Genomic DNA, 22,622 nt, shown 5'->3' on the forward strand with positions numbered 1-22,622 from the left:
CATGACAGCAACAATGTTCTATGACAATTTCAATAAAAAATCTGAAAAATCCTCCACAGCATGATTTGATATGCATTATCCATTTGTGTGTGTGAGTCAACAAAATGCATCAGTCATCATGCCAAGAGAGGTAATTCTTTAATGAAGAAGCCTATAGTATCTCTGAAAAAAGTTGCTTTAAGAGATCTATATAGGCATTATGTTTGCATCCTCTAAACACTAACCATATTTTTGTATTCAGTGAAGTGTAAATGCAACATAACATTTCACCTGTTGATCAGTTTAAGCTATATTTCATTGGATTTTATGAAAAGCTCCATAATCATTTAAACCAATTATGTGCTGATTTAGATATAAATTAGTAGTAACTTAAGTTGTAGGTTTACCTCGCATCAGGTGACCACCATCTTAAATCAAACATGAATTTTGCTAGGTACATCTCATTGGGATACACTCCAAGCTTTGGCATATACAACACCTTGGTTCAAGTATTATAATACCATCGTATAAAAGCCAATCCCTCATATGAACACAATTTAAAACTAAGCGCAAACCTACAAGGCTTTTCCACTGCAAATAGCTAAAAAACCTACAAAGCTTTCCTAGCCACCTAAAGAAGAAACTAGCCACACTTGTGTGACCCTTGTAAATTCTTGCTAACAAGCAAGTTACTGATGTTTCCTATGGTTCAAAATATTTAATATTTTTGCTAATGGGAGCCAATCAAAAAAAGGATCTAGCAAATCACAGGCTGCAAGTGAGATCATTCTTTGTTACCCCACATTTAACTGCAACTGACCTTATTGTTAAACTGGTTATCATTTAAGGCATGTGACAACCTAGTCAATCCATGAGGCACCCACCACCCTGGCTAAGAATGCCAATATATCAGCATCCCTATCAATCTGCAAACAGTCAAAAGTTCAATAGAATCATCAGTACTAATCATCTTCACAACCATCTTTATCGCACAAATCAGGTGTCTTGCCAATTGTCTAAAGCATGGAACTTCATAGGGTATTTTCATATTTGAAACTTAATTGTTTATATATGCAAACTGTACAGTTCAACTCAATTAGCCACACCCTAAACTAACCCACTTAATCAGTTAATTAGTAAAACTCACTTAGAATCAAAGCCACTATGCCATTCCCTTACCAGTTTTTGGGTTGGTACTCCTGCACCATGACCCGCTTTCACATCAATTCGGCCGATAATTGGATTAGTTTGTGGAGTGGGCTCCATACTTTTGCATAGAACATATTGCATTGTCTGTAACAAGCCAACAGACAACAGAACTCAGAATCAAATAATCATCACTAATAACATAATAACTCTTTCCAATTACCAGTGACAAGAACAAAAGCTTAAATCTCACTGTACTAGGCCCTGTGGTATTTAAATTCCACTACCTTCAATGCAAGGAAAATCCAGGAATCAGCATGAGGCAAAAAAATCTCAAAGATTATGGATTTCAAAGTAAGGGGAAAAAAAAAGGAATTGAGAGGAAACCTAGACATTCTTTCTGATGACTTTAAAAGGAAAAAAGACGACTAAACTACATTTACATCCAGTGATGATTTTCAAGTCTGTTGTATAATATTCATATAAGACCTGATGTTGTTAGTACTTCATACCTGTTGTTGTCATTGATTTATCAATGATCTGTTTCTTTAATAGTTGCTTGCCATCATATAGCAGAATTTTGTGTCAAAGTCCAGTATTTCTACTAACAAATTCCTGCAGATTGCTGGGGTTGCATTTATTCCAAGACCAAAGATGAATGAGCACCTGAGCAATGGTGAAAGTGACTTGGAAGTTGAAAAAGAATACATTGGCGAATAAAGAGACGGTAACAAAATGATGTTCTATCAAATCAAAGCACGCCTTATTCTGATTGATATTCAAGTGGTTGCCACCCCACTTGGAACTTGAGGTGACATTGCAAGAATGGAATTGCACCTGAATATAAAAGGAAAATTTAGGAGTTTTAGAATTGATCAGTGAGGTGCATATTCTTAGGCGTCTGGTCCATAGAAGTGCATAAATCAGCTTATCATACCAGGAGATAGCATCGTATTGGCAAAAGAAAGTGCTCATATGATCAACGTTTTGCTCCAGAATAAAAAAATAAAGTTGAGGCACATGCTTAGAAATATAAGTGGGAAGCTGTCAAGTTAATTTTTCATGACATTGCAGGTCTATGAACAGTGCCCAAAGGAAGCATTGTCCAATCACAGAGGGTGCCATGTCAAAGGAACAGGCAAAATGGTTTGTTCATGTAAATCGCTCTTCAAAAATGCAGATCTTTCTACATGGAATCTTATCATGGGATCTTAGAAATTTGTAGGAAATACGGATCACTTTCCTTCTACATTACATGTTTACATATAAAATACAGATTACGTGTTGAGTATGGGATTCATGATTTGCTTTTATTGGTGTGAACCTCAAATCACATTATTTTACATCTGAACATCTTAACTTTAGACATGATTATATTTAAAATAAAACAATTAATGTATATCAAATAAAATTAGATGTTGATAACGGAAATATGTTACATTAATTTATTATTTGGCTCCCATCATTTAGTAATTTTAGATTTGATTTTAATTAAAAAATTAAATGGATTTGTTTGAAATTTGACTTTTACCAAAAATAAATAAGTATATTTCATTTAAATTTTGAATTTCTATAATATATGATGTAATTTAAAAAATATTGATAATTATATTTCTTTGCAAAAAAAAGGTATTTTCTGTTTATATTTTATTGTAAAATGTTTTTTTTTACACTAGTAAAGATAAATTCTGAATTTTTATTGAATAATTTAAATAAATAAATAAAAATTAGTTTTTTTTTTTTTTTTTTATTCAATCTTGCCTCTTTTCTTGAATAGAGACCTCCCCACTAAAACCTACGTACCAGCAGAAAGTTCATCTTTTTTCGTTTCTAAATCCATCTTGCCTTTTAAAAATTGGCAATTCCCCCCCCCAACACAAAAGTTCTTCTCTTATCATGGGACTAAAGTTTGAGGGCAAATTCTGCCCTGAAGAATGTGAATTACTCAGGTTAGCACAAAGAAATACAAAATCAGAAACCCTGAGCATTAAAAGTCAGAATTCCATGGTAGCGAATGATACACAAGCAGCACTGATTTAATATTCAGAGAGCGGTACAAATAACCAATAACAACAAAAGGACTGAGCATCATTATCATGAAGCAAATTCCACTTCTGAAGCATCGATTTGAGATTATAGTTTAGCAGTGAGAGTCTCGGGTCCAGGCATTAAAATTGGCAAAGGTGAGCAGCAAAATTTCATCATAATGAGCAGCAATATTTCTTCCTCCTGTGATAGTGAATTCTCCTTGGAGTAAGGCAGCGAAACTTCAAGCTGCTGAAGGGCAGTGAATATGACATCACAGGCAGAAAATTCACTCAGGCAGCAGTCCTGGTCGTTGTAAAGGCGGCAAATGAAATAGGAAAAAATCCCACATTCATAATGCTATGCTTTGTGAACTTTCATTCCTTTGACCCGGCGACACATGCGAAACAGAAAAATTTCTTCAGAAAAACGAAACATGTGGTGCCTCAATTAATGGCAGAAACTTTCACTACCTCTTCTAAGCAGCCGAATGATAATGATGGTTGGATCAGAGTGAGATCCAGGAAATGTTGGAGAAAACCCTACTCCAAGCTGGAAAATTTAAGATCAAATTACAGACAGACAGCTTTGAACAAAAATTTAGGGCATTGGAATTATCAATCTGCGAAGATGTCTCAAAAGAAAGGGATGGAAAATAATCCCTTCCTCTATGGCACTCTTCCTTGGTGAATACCAATAACAGGATCTACAGAAACAATTCAATATTGTGAAGGATGGATTTATAGAAAAATAATGGCAAGTCAGCTGAAATTCTGAAGGTAAATGGAAAGCTTCACCGTGATTCTAATTCCTAGATGTTTAACACCACAATCAAATTGGATAGAGTTCCGGGTGTCTGCCTTCAAGAACAGTGCAAAAAGTATGGATTTTTTGTGTTGAAGATGGTAGCTGCGATAGAGATCTTTATCTCTGGAAATATGATCGTTATTACCGTTATTGTCATCTTCAGCTAAAAAGGACACTTAAAGTTTAATTTGTAATATTATAAATGTAAATGACATGTGTCATTCACATGCATTGAGGCATGAATATTTGAAGAGTCATATTTAATTATAGGAGTCATGAGAAACTCAAGAGATCTTCGGTTAGAATATGTAGAGTCTCTTCTACTGTTATATATTCACATCATGCAATAAGCATTGTACACTTGAACTTTTATTATCAATAAAGATATATTTTGTTGTGTGGCTGGGGTTTTTCTTTCTTTCTCAAAGGGTTTTCCCAGGCTATTTCTGGTGTTCTCTTTTTCAGTTTTGTCTCTTTATTATGTCTGATTATTTTCATGGATTTCTGGGCTCTAGTTTCAACATGGTATCAGAGCCAAGTCGATATCAGCAATAAGAAGAAATGTTCAGTTCTTTTGCCTACTTTTGCGACATAATTTATCTGTCAAATGATGTTTGTTTTGACTAATATTTGCTATCATTGATTATTCTTATTTTACTTCAAGAAACCTGCAACGCTTATTTATAACAGGATCAAGCATACTGCATTTTTTTTATGTCTCATTTCGTAAGCTTCATCAAGCCCATGATGAAGTTTGTATTCGTTTCAGTACATCCTTCCTGTAAACTTGTGGAGCGATGCCCCGATTTCATCTTATCTCATGCAAGGATATTCTAAGTTTTGTTTTCATTCTAGTGTTGATTTCTTGGTTTTCTTTCCACATCCATGCAATCTCAATTGAGTGATTCTATGGTCGAAGGATTGATATTTATTATGCATGTGATAATAAGTATTTTTGTTTGGGCATCTTTGCATCTTTATTTTATAAGTTGAAGTCTGGTCTGATGTCAGATTCATTTCCCATATCTGAAGAAATAAGTATGCCAGCAGTTGGGTAGATTATTTTCAAAGCAAAATAATAAAAATAGTATTCCTAAACCTAATGGCAGATGTGAAATGAATCTGAAGCGTTTCTCTTGAAGTTCTGTAACAAGAAGCAAGAAATATTTCTTGCCCATTAATGGTTCAATTTCTGTCATCTGCCTTCAAATCAAGCAATCATGGATAAGTATCAAGAACAGGGGCAGCTTCTCGAACCACACCTTGAGAGTATAATTTCGCCATTAATGAACATTGTTCGAGCATAAACAATTGAATTAGGGTTTGAATCTGACAGCATTATGGAGGCCATTAAGCCTCTGTGCATACTCATCTACACTCTGGTTACAGTCTACAGTTATAAAACGGTTACAAGATTTTTCCCTCGCCAGGTGTCTGATCTAGAGCTTGCAGTGTCTTTGTTGGAGAAATGCCACAGGACATCAATGGTTTTAAGCCCGTTAAGACAAGAAAGCACAGGCGAAATGGAGACCAAGTGCATCACGCTTCTATGGCTTTCAATTTTAGTTCTGATTTCTTTGACATGTCATCTGTGGACACAGCATTGGCAGGGGCAGAAGCCTACTCAGGTAAAGATTATCTGTCAAACCCTGATCCAATGTCGAAGATGGTTGGAGTATTGCTTTCTCATGTTGTAACTCACCCTGACATGAAATCTGCTTTAAAAAGGCACCAAATGCGAAAGAATATTGATTACGGTCATTTGCAGAGCTTTCGGTAAAAATGTCGCTCTCTGCCAACAAGTGTTTCTGGAATCGGAAGTATAGAATTAGCATCAAATTGCAAAGACAAAAGAAGATGCGGTGGGATGAAAGAATCATTCGAATGGTGGAAGTAAGTCTTCGTTCCAATAAGAATTAGCCTTGTCTTTGCTTGATTTGACAGAGAAATTTGGATCAACAATTTTCTGCATTTCCCGTCTGATTTATTCACCTCACGCATTCATTGTGACAAGTTTCTGCATGAGTTTCCGCCATAATTAATATTTTAAGTGTTGCAGTTTCGTTCTTTCACAACATTTGTATGTAGAGGGTGACGGGATTTATATTTATGATTGTCTATGTCAGTTTTTTCCTGAATAGTCATGATGAGTCTTCAATGTCAGGACACGTTGTAGCGGACAATAGGACCTTCGTCTATCTAATAAAGCTTGGCATGAGATAGTATGCGCTCAAGTGGTCTCTTTTTGTCTAGGAAGGTGTTAATTAAGCTCTTGAAAATTTGAGAAGCATTATTTTCTAGCTATTGGAAATTACTTTAACCATTGTCTATCATTATTACCGTATCAGGTTATTTTAAGAAGGTCGGTCATGCCATAACGGTAGAAGCATATCTCTGATTGCAAGTGTTGATCAAATTAAAGAAAACAATTGTCTATAACTGGATTCATTTTTGTAGACTTTTGTCTTTCTTGACCCGTGTATGTTTATCTTCGGGATTTATTCTTGTATATTTCGCTATGTCTCCTTATATAGCTTGAGTCATCATTATCAGATTTTTAGGTTTAAAGTTATAAGGAGGAAAGCACTCTAATGGAAAATATAATGGCTCTTGAGACGCCAACTATTGTATCATGAATGGCTACAACCATTGTTGGCTGAACTATGGTTTCTCACCAGCATAGAGATAAGTATTTTATTTAATTTGCATAAATCATAAATTTTTAACTGGAAATAGAATGCTTTTAGCATTGATATTTATGATCAATTGATAGTTGATTGCATGATGCAACAATATAATGATTATAAGACTCAAAGGGAGCTTATAATTTTAGAGGGAGGTTTTCTTTGTTATCATTATAATGATTTTAATATTATTGTGATGTTAATATTATAATTATATTGATGCTATGAGATTTACAAGCATTGTTCTGAATCTCTTTGTTTATATGTGTTTATTGAGATTAGACCACAAAGAGATGAGTATTTATGATTATTGCTAGAAATAGAGTATGCTATTGTTTGGCATCTTTGACTGATTAATCTTTTATATCTCATTGTTGCAGCTGCAACAAGAAAGGCAATAGGTGGCTTTGGGAGATTTTAGCTTCAGAGGGAGGCTTCATAATTAAGAGGGAGTACTTATGGAATCCCTATTACTCTCATAGATGCTTGTGATGCTTGTGATATTTATTAAATTTTGAGACTTGAATGGAACTAAGTCTTGTTTTGTTATGTCTATTTCCATTCATGTGAAATCAACAATGAAATTGTAAGATCAGCTATGATAACTCTTTCACTATGCGATAGTGAACGTCATGTTGAGAGAGTCCATGATGTCATCACATTGAGAGATTTCGTGATGGGAGTTGAATGTCATGTTGAGAGATTCCATGACAGTTCACGTTGAGAGAGTCCGTGAACAAAGGCTTAGCTGTGCGTCTTACAAATCTTTTCATGTCGAATGATTCCATGAATGTGATTAATTGTTATAGGTTTTCATGTTGAGTGATTCCATGAATATGATTATTGTTTCATGTTTTCATAGAATATATGAGATGAGATTTTACCATTAACATTTTGGTTGCAGTCTTGTGTGATTGTTCAGCTAAAGATCTCTCTCTGGCTTAGAGGGAGTGTTGAAGATGGTAGCTGCGATAGAGATCTTTATCTCTGGAAATATGATCGTTATTACCGTTATTGTCATCTTCAGCTAAAAAGAACACTTAAAATTTAATTTGTAATATTATAAATGTAAATGACATGTGTCATTCACATGCATTGAGGCATGAATATTCGAAGTCATATTTAATTATAGGAGTTATAAGAAACTCGAGATCTTCGGTTAGAATATGAAGAGTCTCTTCTATTTTTATATATTCGCATCATGTGATAAGCATTGTACACTTGAACTTTTATTATCAATAAAGATATATTTTGTTGTGTGGTTGGGTTTTTCCCTTCATTCTCAAAGGGTTTTCCCAGAATATTTCTAGTGTTCTCTTTTTCAGTTTTGTCTCTTTATTATGTCTGATTATTTTCATGGATTTCTGGGCTCTCGTTTCAACATTTTGTGATGTGGACAGGGGTTGGGTCAAGAATTGAGGAAGTCACTTTTAGATTAAAATCCACTTACGGTCAGAAACTACGGTAGCAATATTGGATCAGGATGTTCTTTATATTGATTGCAGTAGTATAGATTTAAAACAACATTTGATTTCTAATAACAAATTGACTTTTAAAAATCAACCTTTTAGAATAGTGGATTGGCAACCCTTTTTTTATCAAAATAATTTGGAGGCTTTCAAGGTAGATATACCAATATTATTACCCAATATACCAATAGAAACTTTAAACAAGGAAATCTTAAAATTAATAGGTAACAAATTGGTAAAGTATGCAACCTGTGAGGAGGAACAGTTCTCCTACTCCTGCCCTGTAATTGTTTTAAACATGGACATTAATAGCAAAACCCAGCCAAAAATTGAAATCGAGCTTAATCACCAGTCAGTAATCATAGAACCTCAATTTGACAGAGGTAACCTAATGGAATGGATAGCTCCAGATAAAGGAGCAAATGTGAATAATCATATACTCCTTGTTTGCAATCCAATCGTTCAAGTGGTTTTGGATATTGCTAGGTGGGGGATGGGGGAGTGTGGGGGAGAGGCCTAGGTAATGTCCTGGAAGCGAATATTAGGAGTCCTATTTCTGATCCTAACAACAAATGTTGCATCCCAAATTTTATGCTAATTTAAAAACATTTTCAATATAACTTGTAGCCATTGAGATTTCATGTCAATTGGAAATGGTTGGATAAATTGGTTGTTCATATTATTTCATGCAAATTAGAAATGGTTGGTTAAGTTGGTTAACCGTTATTTGTTATGGTTTTTAGTCTTTAGAAATTTTAGTTGTTACATATGGTCTTAGAGCTTTAGGTTTGACACTAAACCTTGGGTTCACCATTGGCTTAAAACTGAAAAAGAAATGTTTGAATGAGAGGAGGATGAGGACTCAAATGATGCCTCGGATGAAACCCTATCATCCGGTTCATATTTTAATAATTAAGAATGTGCCTATATATGATTACTTATTTTGTTACATACCTATAGATGATGAAACATTAGCTCATGCCTTAATCAGAATCAGAAAGAAAAGAGTCAAACAGACTTCTGCCAGGAAGGTAGTCATGAGAAACAAAATCATCCAAGTCTGGAATTCAAAGCAAACTGATCCACCTATGATGTATTACGTACCTTGTATCGAGCAGAATGAGCCCAAGGAAAGGAACGGACTAAATACCCAGGGATAGGGTGTCCGGTTTCCTTAAAGAGCAATGTTGAAATTTTTTACTCGCGGTACTGGATAAATTTTGTAATGAATGTAGTTGCAGTCACAACAGAAATCCATTTTTTTTATAATAGAAATCAATAAAGAAAGTGTTGAGACAAAATTATATTGTATTTTTTTGTTTTACTTCTTTAGCAACTAATTTTTTTTTAAAAATTGATGGATGAAACCAACTTTATTTCAGGAATAATTGTTCAAAAGCAATGGCAAACAATGAAAACAACAATCATGTACAAAATGAGATATCTAGGGAAGCTATCATGAGCTTCTGTGGACCAACTTGTTCGAGTACTACTTGATACCCAAACTCGCATGGTGAAAATGGAACAAAGAATGAATGATTTAGTAAATCAACTTGGGCAAGGGCATAAAGACACCCAATCCTTACTGCTTCCCAGAACTGAACCAAAACCATCCGCTCATAGTGAGAAAGAGAATAGACCACTTCCAACTTAGTTGGAAATTCAAAAGAAGAAATAGATAGCCAGTGAATTATCCACTAACATAAAGAAAATCAAACCTCCAAACTTTTCCAAGATTTGAGTATGGGGATGACGCTGAGGCATTGTTAACCAAGATGGAAAAATATTATGAAATTAGGAGTTTTTTTAAACCTTATAAGTTGTTTGTGGAATCTATCAGCTTGCTCGTGAAGCTTCCATCTGGTGGGAAAATAGTAAAATGGAGTTGAATCTTAAGACCGCTGATATTACTTGGGACAAATTTGTCACAATCTTTAAAAATAGGTGGTTACCCCAATCCTTCTACCTACAATCAGAAAGTGTTGGATTTTCAAAACCTTAAACAAGAGGACTTGTTAGTGAATACATACTGGGAAAAGTTCACTTGACTTCTGAAGTATGTCACTGCTTGCCAGTGAGATGGAAACTTCAAGGTCAAGAAGTTCATCATGAGGCTGAATAACAGAATTGTGGGAGTCATAGATGTACTAGCACCCCGAACCATGGAGGAGGCTCATGAAAAGGCTATCTAACAAGAGCAAAAAATTTAAAAAGATGATTCCATCAAAGACAACAAAAGGAAGGAAAACTGGAGTTCCTCTAGTTCTGACCAAAGAACTCACAAAAGGAATTTTAAGAATTTCAAGGTCAACAAACTCGAGTCCAAGGAGAACAATAGTAAGGATTTTAAGGACAATTTCATCAATAATAATAACAGCAAGGAAAATGAAAAGAAAGTACCAGCAAGAGGTTGCTTTATCTATGGGGAAGATCATTATGACAATCAATGTCCTAGTAAGAGCACATCTAATCAGCAAGCGCGTCCTCCATTACCACCTCAACAAACTGTTTTGCAGCAAAGGATCCATGCAATTGTAGATAATCGTCCTGCAAAGCGTCAGATGGGTCCTATAAAAACTACAGAGAAGATATCTGGGAACCTTATTTCTATATCAATTGATACTAGAGCCACTGAGTGTTATTATATCTCCAAAACTATTAAGTAGGTTTCCAAAAACAACTAGATATATGGCAAACCCTAGGACTATTGAGTATGCAAGCCAGTCAAAGGCTCGGGTAGATCAATGCAGGTAGACTTTCCAACCTTCTCAACTGAGGTTAGCCTGTATGTAGCACCTCTAGGATCTTATGATATTTTATGGGAATCAATTGGTGTAGCGAACATAAGGCAAAAGTGGATTGTCTTGCAAAAATAGTGGAATGCCAAGATGATAATGAAAACCCAGTGGCTATTCATGAAATATCATATGAAGTTAAAACTCGTCAAATGTCGGCCATGAAACTCAAGAGATGTAGAAGAAAAGGGTGTGAGATTTATGAAATGAAAATAGAAGATATAAATGAAAATATCAAGAGGATTACATTTTAGAGGATGGGGAAATCAAAGAGAGAAGAAAAGGAATCTTTTGCAAAAAGGTATCCTTAACCTTATGACTTATCAAGATGTGTTCCCAAAGGAGTTACTCGGATTACCACCTTCTAGAATATTTGATTTTACCATAGATTTGGTGCCTAGAGCAGAACCATATCTAAAGCACCTTATAAATGACTACCATAGAATTGATGGAATTGCAAGAACAATTATGGGAACTATTGGATAAGAAACTCATCCGTCCTAGTGTCTCTCCTTGGGGAGCACCAGTATTGTTTGTTAGAAATAATGATATGACCATGAGGTTGTGTATAGATTATAGAATGCTTAACAAGGTCACTATTAAGAGAAAATATTTGCTTCCTCAAATTGATGATCTATTTGATCAAATGAGAGGAGCAACAGTAATTTCTACAATTGACCTTAGATCGAATTATCACCAAATTAGGATAAATGATGAAGATATTCATAAAACAACATTTACAGCAGTGTTACCAGACTCAGACTCGCCTCTAACTCGGAAAGTCAAGATTGGGCTTTGGACTTGAACTCAGCCAGGACTCAGCAAGTACTTGGAAAATCGAAAAACCCATGAAATTCAAAGATTTTAAGAATTTAAAGATTTGTTCATGCATCATTTATCAATTAACATCAAATACACAATAATTGAGATAAATAGAAGCTACTTAACACTCATACACAATTTTGCATAAATCACATAAGTATAAAAGCGAATTTCTGAAGGAAAAAAACTAAATAACATAATATAAAGTTAAACATAGTGTCACTATCAAATGTCTACAATACATGAAATCCATGGAATCAAAAGTTCAGAACATATATCAAAATATTTGCTAGAGTGTAGAAGACTAAGGTTCATAGTAGCCTATACCCTCATATGAATACGCCTAAGATAAGTCATGGAAGACTCGGATATTGAGAAATATGTTTGTTACAGCTTATGTGTGCTCTGTAGACAACAACAGGGCTCTCAAGTATGTCTATGTATTCAGCTATGTAATTTGCTATAACCTGGTTAACAACATTTGAAGATTTAAACATTAAATTTCCTATAATATGACAGATATTGTTCATATTTTCAGACTGGGAGCTAACTATATTGGTTTATAACTATTCTTCTAAAATTTTTAGGAGAACATTGACTTTTGTAATGCAAGGATATAGTTCCAGATTAGTTTTGAAAAACATCATTACTTGCTTGACTAAAAAATTGTGTACTAGTACCACGATAATCCCACTCCATAGGTGTCAAGTCCTATACACAAGGGCAAGCTGGGAAAGGACAATTTCCTAAGAATAAGCTTGTCGAAATCAATTTCAAGCATTCATAACTGCATAAGGCATATTGTTAGATAGTTGGCATTCTTTCTACATAATTTTCTACACACCCAAAAGACTGAAATAAGAACATTATAACTTCTTGTCTCCATAATCTGAGATTGGTCAAGGAACTGTTTAAGATTCAATCCTTAATATTCCTGACATACCACAACATCATTTTCAGAATTAATATACACTGAAAAAAAACACCTTCCAGAAATCTCTATATCTATTATCTCACAAATTTGAAACTTTTTTTTTTAATAAATTTTTCGGGAGTCTTGGGCTCGGGACTCAATGAGTCCACCGGGACTCGACGAGTCCACGTGGACTCTGCTAGGACTCAGCCGAGTCTGAGTCCAAAGACCATTTGCCTTGCAAAGGCCGCCTTTGCCTGGGACTCACAGAGTCTCAGAATACTGATTTAGAGCTCGTTATGGGCATTATGAATTCACATCCTTACCCTTTGGATTAACCAATGCCCCGACAACATATATGAATCTTAAGAATAGTGTTTTCCAAGATTGTTTAGACAAATTTGTATTGGTTTTCAGTGATGATATCCTTATTTATTCTTGGATTGAGGAGCACCACGAGCATTTGGAAATAGTTCTTCAAAGGTTGTGTGAGCATAAGTTGTTTGGAAAATTGTCTAAATGCTCCTATCAAAAGGAATTTCAGTATTTGGGAGCACATTATCTCCGCAAAAGGAATAGCTGTAGACCTTGCTAAGAATAAAGCAACCAAGGAATGGCCTACACCTAAAAATGTTATAGAAGTTGGAAGTTCTATGGGACTAGTTGGATTCTGTAAGAAATATGTTAAAGACTTCTCTCAAATAGCCTACCCCATAACTACCTTTCTGTGAAAAGGGAAAAGATTTGTTTGGTTAGAAAAGTATCAATCAGTACTTGAGTATTTAAAGGAAAAGTTAACTACCATACCAGCACTCAGAGTATATTGATGGAAGAAGCTTAGGCTATTGCCTATGAGTCCAAAAAATTGAAGAACTATGAGCAAAATTATGTACCATACGATTTAGAATTGGCAACCATTATTCACTCTCCACAGATGTGGAGACACTAATTGATAAGGAAACTGTTTGAGCTAAGATTAGATCATCGTGGACTAAAAAATATATTCACTCAACCCAATCTTAATGCTCACCAAAGGAGATGGTTATAAATTCTAGCAGATTATGATTTTGAAATCAACTATATCAAGGGAAAGGAAAATCGGGTAGATGATGCCTTAAGTAGGTGAAGACACAATTTTGCCATAATAACAATAAGCACTACACTTAAAGAACAGGTGCTTCAAAAATTACCAAGGGATGATTTCTATAAACAAGTATGTCTACCCCTTTAAAATGACCCACATGACGCCAGATACGAAGGCTACCAACTAGAAGCAGATGGAATCTTAAGGTATAAGAGGAGAATGTATATACTTAAGGATTCAGAAATCTGCAAAATGATTTTGAGGGAAATCGATGCCGCTCCTTATTCAGGACATCCTAGGGTAACAAAAATACTAGCCGATATAAAACCATTGTACTTTTGGAAGGGTATGAAGTAGGAAGGAAACGAATTTGTTACGAGTTGTCTTGACTATTAGAGCCCAAAGCTGAACATAGGTATACAACACGGTTGCTACATCCAAATGAAATTTCACAATGAAAATGGTAGATAATTAGCATGGATTTCATGCAAGGTTACCCGTGACTAGAATCAGGCAAAACAATATTCTTATGGTGGTGGACCGACTTACAAAAGTGCCTCATTTTATTCCAAGAATATTAACAGATGGAGCACTAGAAATTGCTCATAAATTTTTGAGAAAATTTTTTAAAATACATGGGGTTGTAGAGAAGATTATCTCAGATAAGGATGCTAGAATGATATTTAGATTTTGGCAAACCTTATTTTCTGCTTTGGGAACAAAATTGAATATCAGTTCAACCTATCATCGAAAAACAAACGGACGGACAAAAAAGGTAAACCAAGTGTTAGAAGATCTTTTAAGGGTATATTGTATGGATCAACAATATCGTTGGGAAATGTATCTTCACTTAGTAGAGTTTGTTCATAATAATTCATATCAGTCTGCTATTAAGATGGCACCATTTGAGGCCCTGTACGGAGTAGAACTCATGTAAGTTAGAACAAGATTGAGGATCAAATAATTGCGGATCCTAAAATGCTCTTAAAAACAGAAAAGTAGGTAGTTCAAATCTATCAAAGATTGAAGGAGGTGAATGATCGCTAGAAAAGCTATGCAGATGCTAAAACAACTCCTAGAGAATTTGAGATGGGACAAAAGGTTCTCCTAAAGTTAAACCATAGAAAAGTGCTATCCAATTTGGTAGAAATGCCAAGTTGGTCCCAAGATATATGGGAACCTTTCAAGTGTTGGAAGTTGTAAACCTTGTAGCCTACAAAATTGCTATACCTATATCCGTTGCCCAGATCATAACGTGTTTCATGTATCTTAAGAAGAATATGGCCAATGTTGAGCATACCATTGACTGAAATTTCTCGCAAGTACAAGATCCAAGGGTGGTGGTAATAGAATCAATCAAAATACTCGAGGTGAGAAAGCTACGCTTACAAAATTGGGATATAACCCAGTGCAAGGTCCAATGGGACCAATACGCTAAGGAAAATGCTACTTGGGAAGACTATGATGAAATCTTCTAAAAATTTCCCCATCTTCTCTGAAAATATGAACTTTAGAATAACAGAATAATATTGTGATCTAAATTGAGAATTTTAAGACTTGTTGGCGAACTCTTATATAATTGTTATGATTGTTATTCTTATATTTATTTGTAACTATTCATCAAGGACAATGAAACACAAGGGAGAGGGTATGTTACATCCTATATTTTATGTTAATTTAAAAGCGTTTTGAATATAACTTATAGCCATTGAGATTTCATGTGAATTGGAAATGGTTGGTTAAATTGGTTTTTTGTTATGATTTTATGCAAATCGGAAATGGTTGGTAAGTTGGTTATTTGTTATGGTTTAAGTCTTTAGAAATTTTAGCTGTTACAACAAACCTATGACAACATTTTTAAATTCTGAAATGGATATGTCCAGAATTTTAAACAATCCTTCCAATACTATAGTTTTTGGCTTCATCCTATCTGTAGAACCTACTAAAGTTAATATGGTTTCTAAGGAGGGTGGTCCTTTGGCAGAAGAAAATGGTTTGCAAGGGATTTCTGATGCAATTGAGGTGAAGGATGATTTGCAATAAGCTGAAGAGGAGGTCAATATAATTTTTGATAACCTTAGTGACCTGGGGGTAAATGAACTTATGGACACTTTCATGGACAAAATATGTGATGAGGAATAACTTCAAAGACAAAAGGAACTCCTAAATGAAAATACAAAAAGGGTGGATAATGTGGATAGGATTAATGATGTAGGGGAATTATTGACTGATTTAAACATTTTGGAATAGGATGACCGTGAAACCATTGAGTTAGCTACTGTAACTCAAAGCAAGTTAGCTCCAAATTGTGCAAAATCTTCAAAAACAAGGGGGAGGAAATCAAATCTTGAACTTAGAACTAGAGATGGTGAGGTAATTGGTGAGGTAATTGGCCAATCTAAGCTTATTGACATTCTGAACACAGAGATGGGGAAGTTCCTTCCCAAGCAGCCATGAATATCCTAACTTGGAATGTTAGGGGCCTCAACGCCCCTAACAAATAGAAGCTACTAAAATGCTGCATCTCTAAAAGTAAAAGTGACATTCTTATGATCTCGGAAACCAAAGTTAGTCCTCTAGAAATTCAAGGTCTTAAAAAGAAACTAGGATTTAAGGAAATATGAGTCCCCCACTGCAGGAACATCTAGTGTTGATTGGCAATTTGGGATCCAAGGAATCTAACTATATCTTTATTGGAGTCTCATAAAAACTGGATTGGTGGCCAGGTTTCATGTCATAAGCTTAGAACCTCTTTTAGAATCGTCAATGTTTATGGACCAACTCAAAAAAATCTTGGTTTGGGATGAAATTGAAGCATTTTTCTAAACTTTTAGAAATGAATTTTGTATTATTGGGGAAGACTTTAATGTGATTATTAAGCTTTCTGAGAAGTGGGGAGGTATCAATAAGCTCTCACAAGCGGTGGAAGATTTTGGCAATTAGGTCCAAAGAAATAAGCTTTTAGAAATAGAAACCTCAAGTAATTCTTTTACATGGAATAATAGGTGAAAAGGTTATAGTAATATAGCTGAGAAATTAGATAGGTTCTTCATCACGGGAAGTTTGGCTGACTATTCCTTCTTCGTGGTATCTGAAGTGGGGCCAATCTTAAGTTCAGATCATTTCTCTGTGGAACTTATGCTGGTGTCTAACTCACATTTAAACAAATGTCCATTCAGTTTCAACAAATGTGGCTAAGGGACAAAAATTGTCTCAATCTTATCAAACAGTAGTGGTAACAAAAATTAAAGGAATGGAAAAAGAATAGTTTGGTAACATATTTGAGATTAAAGAATCCTTAGAAGCAAACTTGGAGGCAGTTAATAATGAAGCAATGTTAAGAGGTGCAGACAAATCTTTGTACTTGAAAAAAAAGGACCTCTAACATTATTATGAGGAAGTTCTAGCTAAGGAAGAAATCTTATTGAGGCAAAAATCCAAGGAGGTCTGATTGTCAGAGGGGAACAAAAACTCGAATGAAATACCACAAAACAAAGAAGAATGATAAATAAAATTTACTCAAATAAAGGATAACAAAGGAAATTTCCAGGAGGATCAGGAGCAAATTGAGAATAGTGCAATCAAATACTTCAAAGAAATATTCAATAATAATTGGGAGGGTTCCCTTTTAAAAGAACAATTTGCATTATTAAAACATATACCAAAATTAATCATGGAGCAAAATGAAAGTCACTCAAAAAACAAATCGTACATGAACTAGAATTTGTAGTAATGAAAATGAACCCAGATAAAGCCCCTGATCCAAATGGTTTCTCTACTTGCTTCTTCCAGAAGTGTTGGGACTTCATGGGTTAGGAAATTATTGAAGCCCTAGAAGGTGTAAGAAATTTTAAGAATCTCCTAAGGAAAGTCTACAACACGTTTATTGCATTAATACCAAAAATGGTGGAAATGGAATGTTTTGATGATTTTAGACCCATAGCTTTGTGTAACACCTTGCATAAACTCATTACCAATACCTTAGCTAGTAGGTTCCAAAATCTTTTACCATCATTCATAAGTGAAGAACAAACAGGTGTGTCCTTAGTAGATCAATTTACGGTGGAGTAATTACTGGACAAGAAGCAATTCACTCGGTTAAGAAAAACCTTTCCCCATCAATGCTCATAAAATTAGACATTGAGAAGGCTTGTGAAAGAGTGGACTGGAGATCTCTGTGATGTTGGAAGCTTTTGTATTCTCTAAGCAATGGATAACCTTAATTTATGAATGTCTCGCTACTCTCCTACCATGTCAGTCCTTGTTAATGGTTCTCCATTCAACTTTTAGGGGATTTCAAGGGGTTTAAGACAGGGTGGCCTAATCTCTCCCCTTTTTGTTTATCATCATGGCAAAGGCCCTGGGGCAATCAATAACCAGGGCTAGAAAGGAAGGAAACCTCCAAGGTATTAGCATTATGAGTAACATGGACCCTACGACTCATCAACAATTTGTAGATGACACCATGCTTTATGGTCAAAGCATTGTAGAGGAAGCAAATGTTTTTAAGAAGACTTTATGCACTTATACTAGAGCTTCAGGTCAAGAGATTAATCCATCCAAGTCTGAAATTTTATTTTTCAACACCCCCAAAATTTAGAGAACCGTATTTGCAACATCCTTTATTTTAGAAAGGACAGCCTACCATGTAAGTATCTTGGTCTACCTTTACACTTGGGTTGTAGATCAAGAAAGTTGTGAGATCTTACAAAAGATAAGATTAGGAAAAAGATTGAGTCTTGGAAAGGGAAATAGCTCTCGGCTGCATGTAGGGCCACTATGGTTGAGAATGCTCTTTCAGCACAACCCATCTTCAAGTTATCCTATTTTGACGTTCTAGCCAATAAAAGGGTAGAGTTTAATTTACATTCTTTCTTTTGGCAAGATGTCGGTGAGAAGAAAAATGTCTCGTGGCATGGGATAAAGTCTATAGGCCTAAAGACGATGGGGGTGCAAGGTATCAAAAATAATAAGAACCAAGGGAAAGCTCTACAAGCCAAATTGGTTTGGAGAATGTATCGCCATTCGCATCTTAAATGGGCTAGGACCCTTATTCAGAACTACCTTAGCAATGCGGACCCTATTAATATATTTAAAGAAAAATCTCCTCTTAAGGGCTCTAGAATTTGGAACTTTATGATGTAATGTCGCAGCATTCTTATGGATAAGTTGACTTGGAACATTGGGAATGGGGAGGAGGCTCTGTTTTGGTTAGATTTGTGAGGAGGGTATAGAATTTTCGAAAATGAGCAAACGTGGCAAAACACAAAAGAAATCTTGCCAATTAAATGGGGGTTAAGGACTACATGGAATGGGATACATACTATTTGTAAGAAGTGGAGATGGAAGAAGTTGGAAGATATGACATTCCTCCTTTAGGAAAAGTTTCTCTTGAGGAATCCCTAAGATCTAGGAAGATTCTTCTAAATTCAGAATGTGACAAAGTAGTCTGGGATGGTAATAGCTCTAGGGAATACTTTGGTAAGGTTGGGTACTCTCTATTGCCTTCCAAACATTTATTCTCTAAGTCTCTCCTTCCACTCAAAATTCGTTGAGACAAACTTTGTTTACACAAGGTATTTTCTCATGGCTTGTCCTCAATAAAAAAAAGTTATAATAGTGGAAAGATTTAGAAGGATGGGCTTTCAAGGACCAAGTAGAAGCTTCTCTATGAAAATGAAGAGGGAAAGTATGGATCATATTTTTCTCCAATGTACATTGGCATACCAATGTTGGAAACAGCTCAGCACTTAATTGGGGTGGTCATCCACCTTCCCCAACTCCATTATAGAATTCCTCAAGAGCTGGCCCTTCCTAAAAAAGACTAGCATCTATTCGAGATTATGGATAAGAGCTCCCTCAAGGTTGGTATTTTCTCATGGCTTGTCCTCAATAAAAAAAGTTATAACAATGGGAAAATTTAGAAGGATGGGCTTTCAAGGACCAAGCAGAAGCTTCTCTATGAAAATGAAGAGGAAAGTATGGATCATATTTTTCTCCAATGTATGTACGCATACTAGTGTTGGAAACAGCTCAGCACTTAATTGGGGTGGTCATCCACCTTCCCCAACTCCATTATAGAATTCCTCTAGAGCTGGCCCTTCCTAAAAAAGGCTAGCATCTATTCAAAATTATGGATAAGAGCTCCCTCAATTATTTTGTGGGAATTATGGAAGGAACAAAATAGAAGAATTTTCCAAAAAAAGAAGTTGCAAGTCAAACAACTCTTAAATAAAATAGAATCTTCAATCATAGAGACAACAAATAACTACATCATGTATAAATCTATTGGGGATAAGGTCATGACTTATTGGGATGATAAGCAACATGGAAAATGGTTGGATCTCACGTTACCACCCAATATTGGCCCAAGGACAAAGTCTTCCTTGCATAAGAGGAACAAGTGTTTATGGCAGCCTCCTTCCTTTGCATGGATGGTTTCAGTTAAACTTTAATGGTGCATCTAGAGGCAATTCTGGTAATGGTAGTATTGGTTGTTGTATTCATTATGAGTGAGGTGAGGAGATTGCGCAATTACTAAGCCAATTGGTATAGACAAAAATAATTGGGCTGAACTCATGGCCTTGGTTGAGGGACTAGAACTATGCAAAGGATTGGGAATTAGCAAATTAGAAATTGAAGGAGACTCCACTATCATAATTAATGCATTAAGAACTGAATCAACACCAAACTAAAGGCTTAACTCTTTACTATCCAAAGCTCTTTGCTTATACAAATCCTTTGATTAAATTACTTCAAATCACATTTATAGGGAAGGTAATAAAAGAGAGGATGAATTGGCTAATAAGGGGGCTGATAAATGCAATACTAGCGACATAACTTAGGGCAATAAAATGGAACTATAAGAAAACTCAAGCTTGTTTTAATTAGACTATCATATAAAGTTATAAGTAAAGATGGCTTAGTAAATCATTCTATTTTCGAATCCCCAGATGGTTTAGTAATGATAAACCCCTAAAACACTTGTTAAAATTGGTAGATTAATGTTGAATGATATTAAATAATGAGCATTTGAATAGGCTTAATTGTAATGTCCCCATTTTTCCAGCATTGGAGTTTCAAGGATTATCCTATTATTGTGATACTCGTAGGCTAATTATTGTGAATAGAGGGTCTTTTGTGGCAATGGCTTGGCTTGGGATGGTCTTATCTTCTCCAAATTTCAATAAGCTACAGGTTGGTCTTCATTTGGCTTAGAGCATACTTTGTTTGGGCTTCAATTTGTGTACTTCCTATTTGTGATAAGTTGGTGTTGACCGAGATGGACCTTTTCTATTTTTGGAAAATGCATTTGGTCACACAGAGAAATAATAGGTATGACTCTTATTTCAGACGAAATATTTAAATGATGAGGATTTTGGGAGTTATTATATTTTTAGTGGTCAAATTATTATTAATTATTAAATGGCTTATAATAAAGTTATAATTTAACTTTATAATTTCACTTAAATTGAGAGTTGAGTTATCATTGGAAACTGTCATTTATTAATTAGTTAAGCCAAGTCAAGTGAGAGAATCTAAAGGAAGCTTCTAATTAATGTTGTGTGGTGAAGCTTGTTGAGTGAAGTTATATTTTGGTACCAAAAGGAAATTTGGAGGTTATAAATACAAGCCCATTTGTTGAGAAAGGCATGCTTGGGTATTTATACGCTTTTGTTGCCTTCGTGGCTTTTTTTGAGTTCTGATTTTTGTGCCCTTGTTGAAGTATAAGGGTCTAAAGCTGAAAGTGGTTCTAAATATTGTATTGTGAATTGCTGCTGCTATATAGCAATCTGCCATCACTCCTTACTGTTTTAACTGTGTCTAAAGGAGGGATTTGTTCTGTGGTAATTGTTTGATTTGAGAGGATTATTCCTGAAATTAATTGAAGGCAGTGGTGAATTTTTGAAAGCCGTGATACAAATTGGGAGCCTTCTCCTTCAAGAAAATCTGCTGTATAATTACCAGGTTTCCTTTCCTTAAATATTGTAATTCTCAATTGCATTAGAGTAAAAGTTTGCAATCATTTAATGCAATAAGATTCATGACATTGAATTTATCAGTTTTGTGTAAGCTCCATTATTGCAAATGCATTGCTAAGGTGAACATATATCAGCAGCAAGTTATCATGTTATAAGATGTATGCTTTTCACAGTTCAATATTACTAAGTTTAGCATAAAACGGAAACTTAAGAAGCTACAAATTACAAGCATTCGCAATACTTCAAGGTGGGTTGTTGATGTGAGTCAGTTGGGCTTTAACAATGCTATCAAAGTTTGTTTGCAAACTCTTTGACAAAATGTCAAACAACTGTTCAGTTAAAAAATAATTGGTGTTTATTGGCATTATAACCAGCTGAAGGTTTTTACAGTGGTATTAGAGCTTGCTTACAAAGTGTTTGACAAAATGTTAAACAACTGAATTATAAAGAATTTGGTGTTTGACAAAGTTATAACCGGTTGGGGTTATTACAGTGGTATCAGAGCGGTTTCCTGCCAGCCTGTAGGAATTGGGCTCAATTATTATTTTGATCAGTGCTTACTTCAAAAATTGTCTGATTTATTTTGTGATTCAGTTTTTAGCGTCATGGATGCTAACATGAGATTCATTCCAGGTAGATATTATGCTCACAGAGGACGTACTTCTCTGCCTAGGGATGGAGAATCTAAGACACAGGGTATTGTAAAACAGTTGGATGATGCAATTGTTGGCATGAGTACCTAGGATTATGCATTTGATGGTGATGCAATGATAGTGGAAGTAGGAGCATGCGATGATACAGTCATATCGGCATTGGCAACTACTTCTGTGTCGATTGTGCCATCTATGGAGGAATTTAGTGATATGCATGCAGTTGTTGATGTGTGTTCCGATGATGGTGCAAATGTTGATGATTA

At 35.1% G+C, this 22,622-nt stretch overlaps 1 protein-coding gene across 2 annotated transcripts in view; it reads right to left on the bottom strand.

Moving 5' to 3' along the window:
* Positions 1-302: 302 nt before the first annotated feature.
* Positions 303-22,622, bottom strand: part of LOC149533161 (uncharacterized) — a 52,399-nt gene continuing 30,079 nt past the window's right edge. For both annotated transcript variants that reach the window (XM_089802987.1, XM_089802986.1), the window contains exons 11-12: positions 1,159-1,272; positions 303-905 (exon numbers count right to left, since the gene is read on the bottom strand). In XM_089802987.1, coding sequence (XP_089659113.1) covers positions 840-905; positions 1,159-1,272 — 180 coding nt within the window. In that variant the 3' untranslated portion in view covers positions 303-839. The remainder of the gene's footprint in view (positions 906-1,158; positions 1,273-22,622) is intronic.

This window comes from Cupressus sempervirens, chromosome 10 (genome assembly GCF_028749045.1).
Source record: "Cupressus sempervirens isolate cs-2001-9-10 chromosome 10, ASM2874904v1, whole genome shotgun sequence".
Classification (NCBI taxonomy): domain Eukaryota; kingdom Viridiplantae; phylum Streptophyta; class Pinopsida; order Cupressales; family Cupressaceae; genus Cupressus; species Cupressus sempervirens.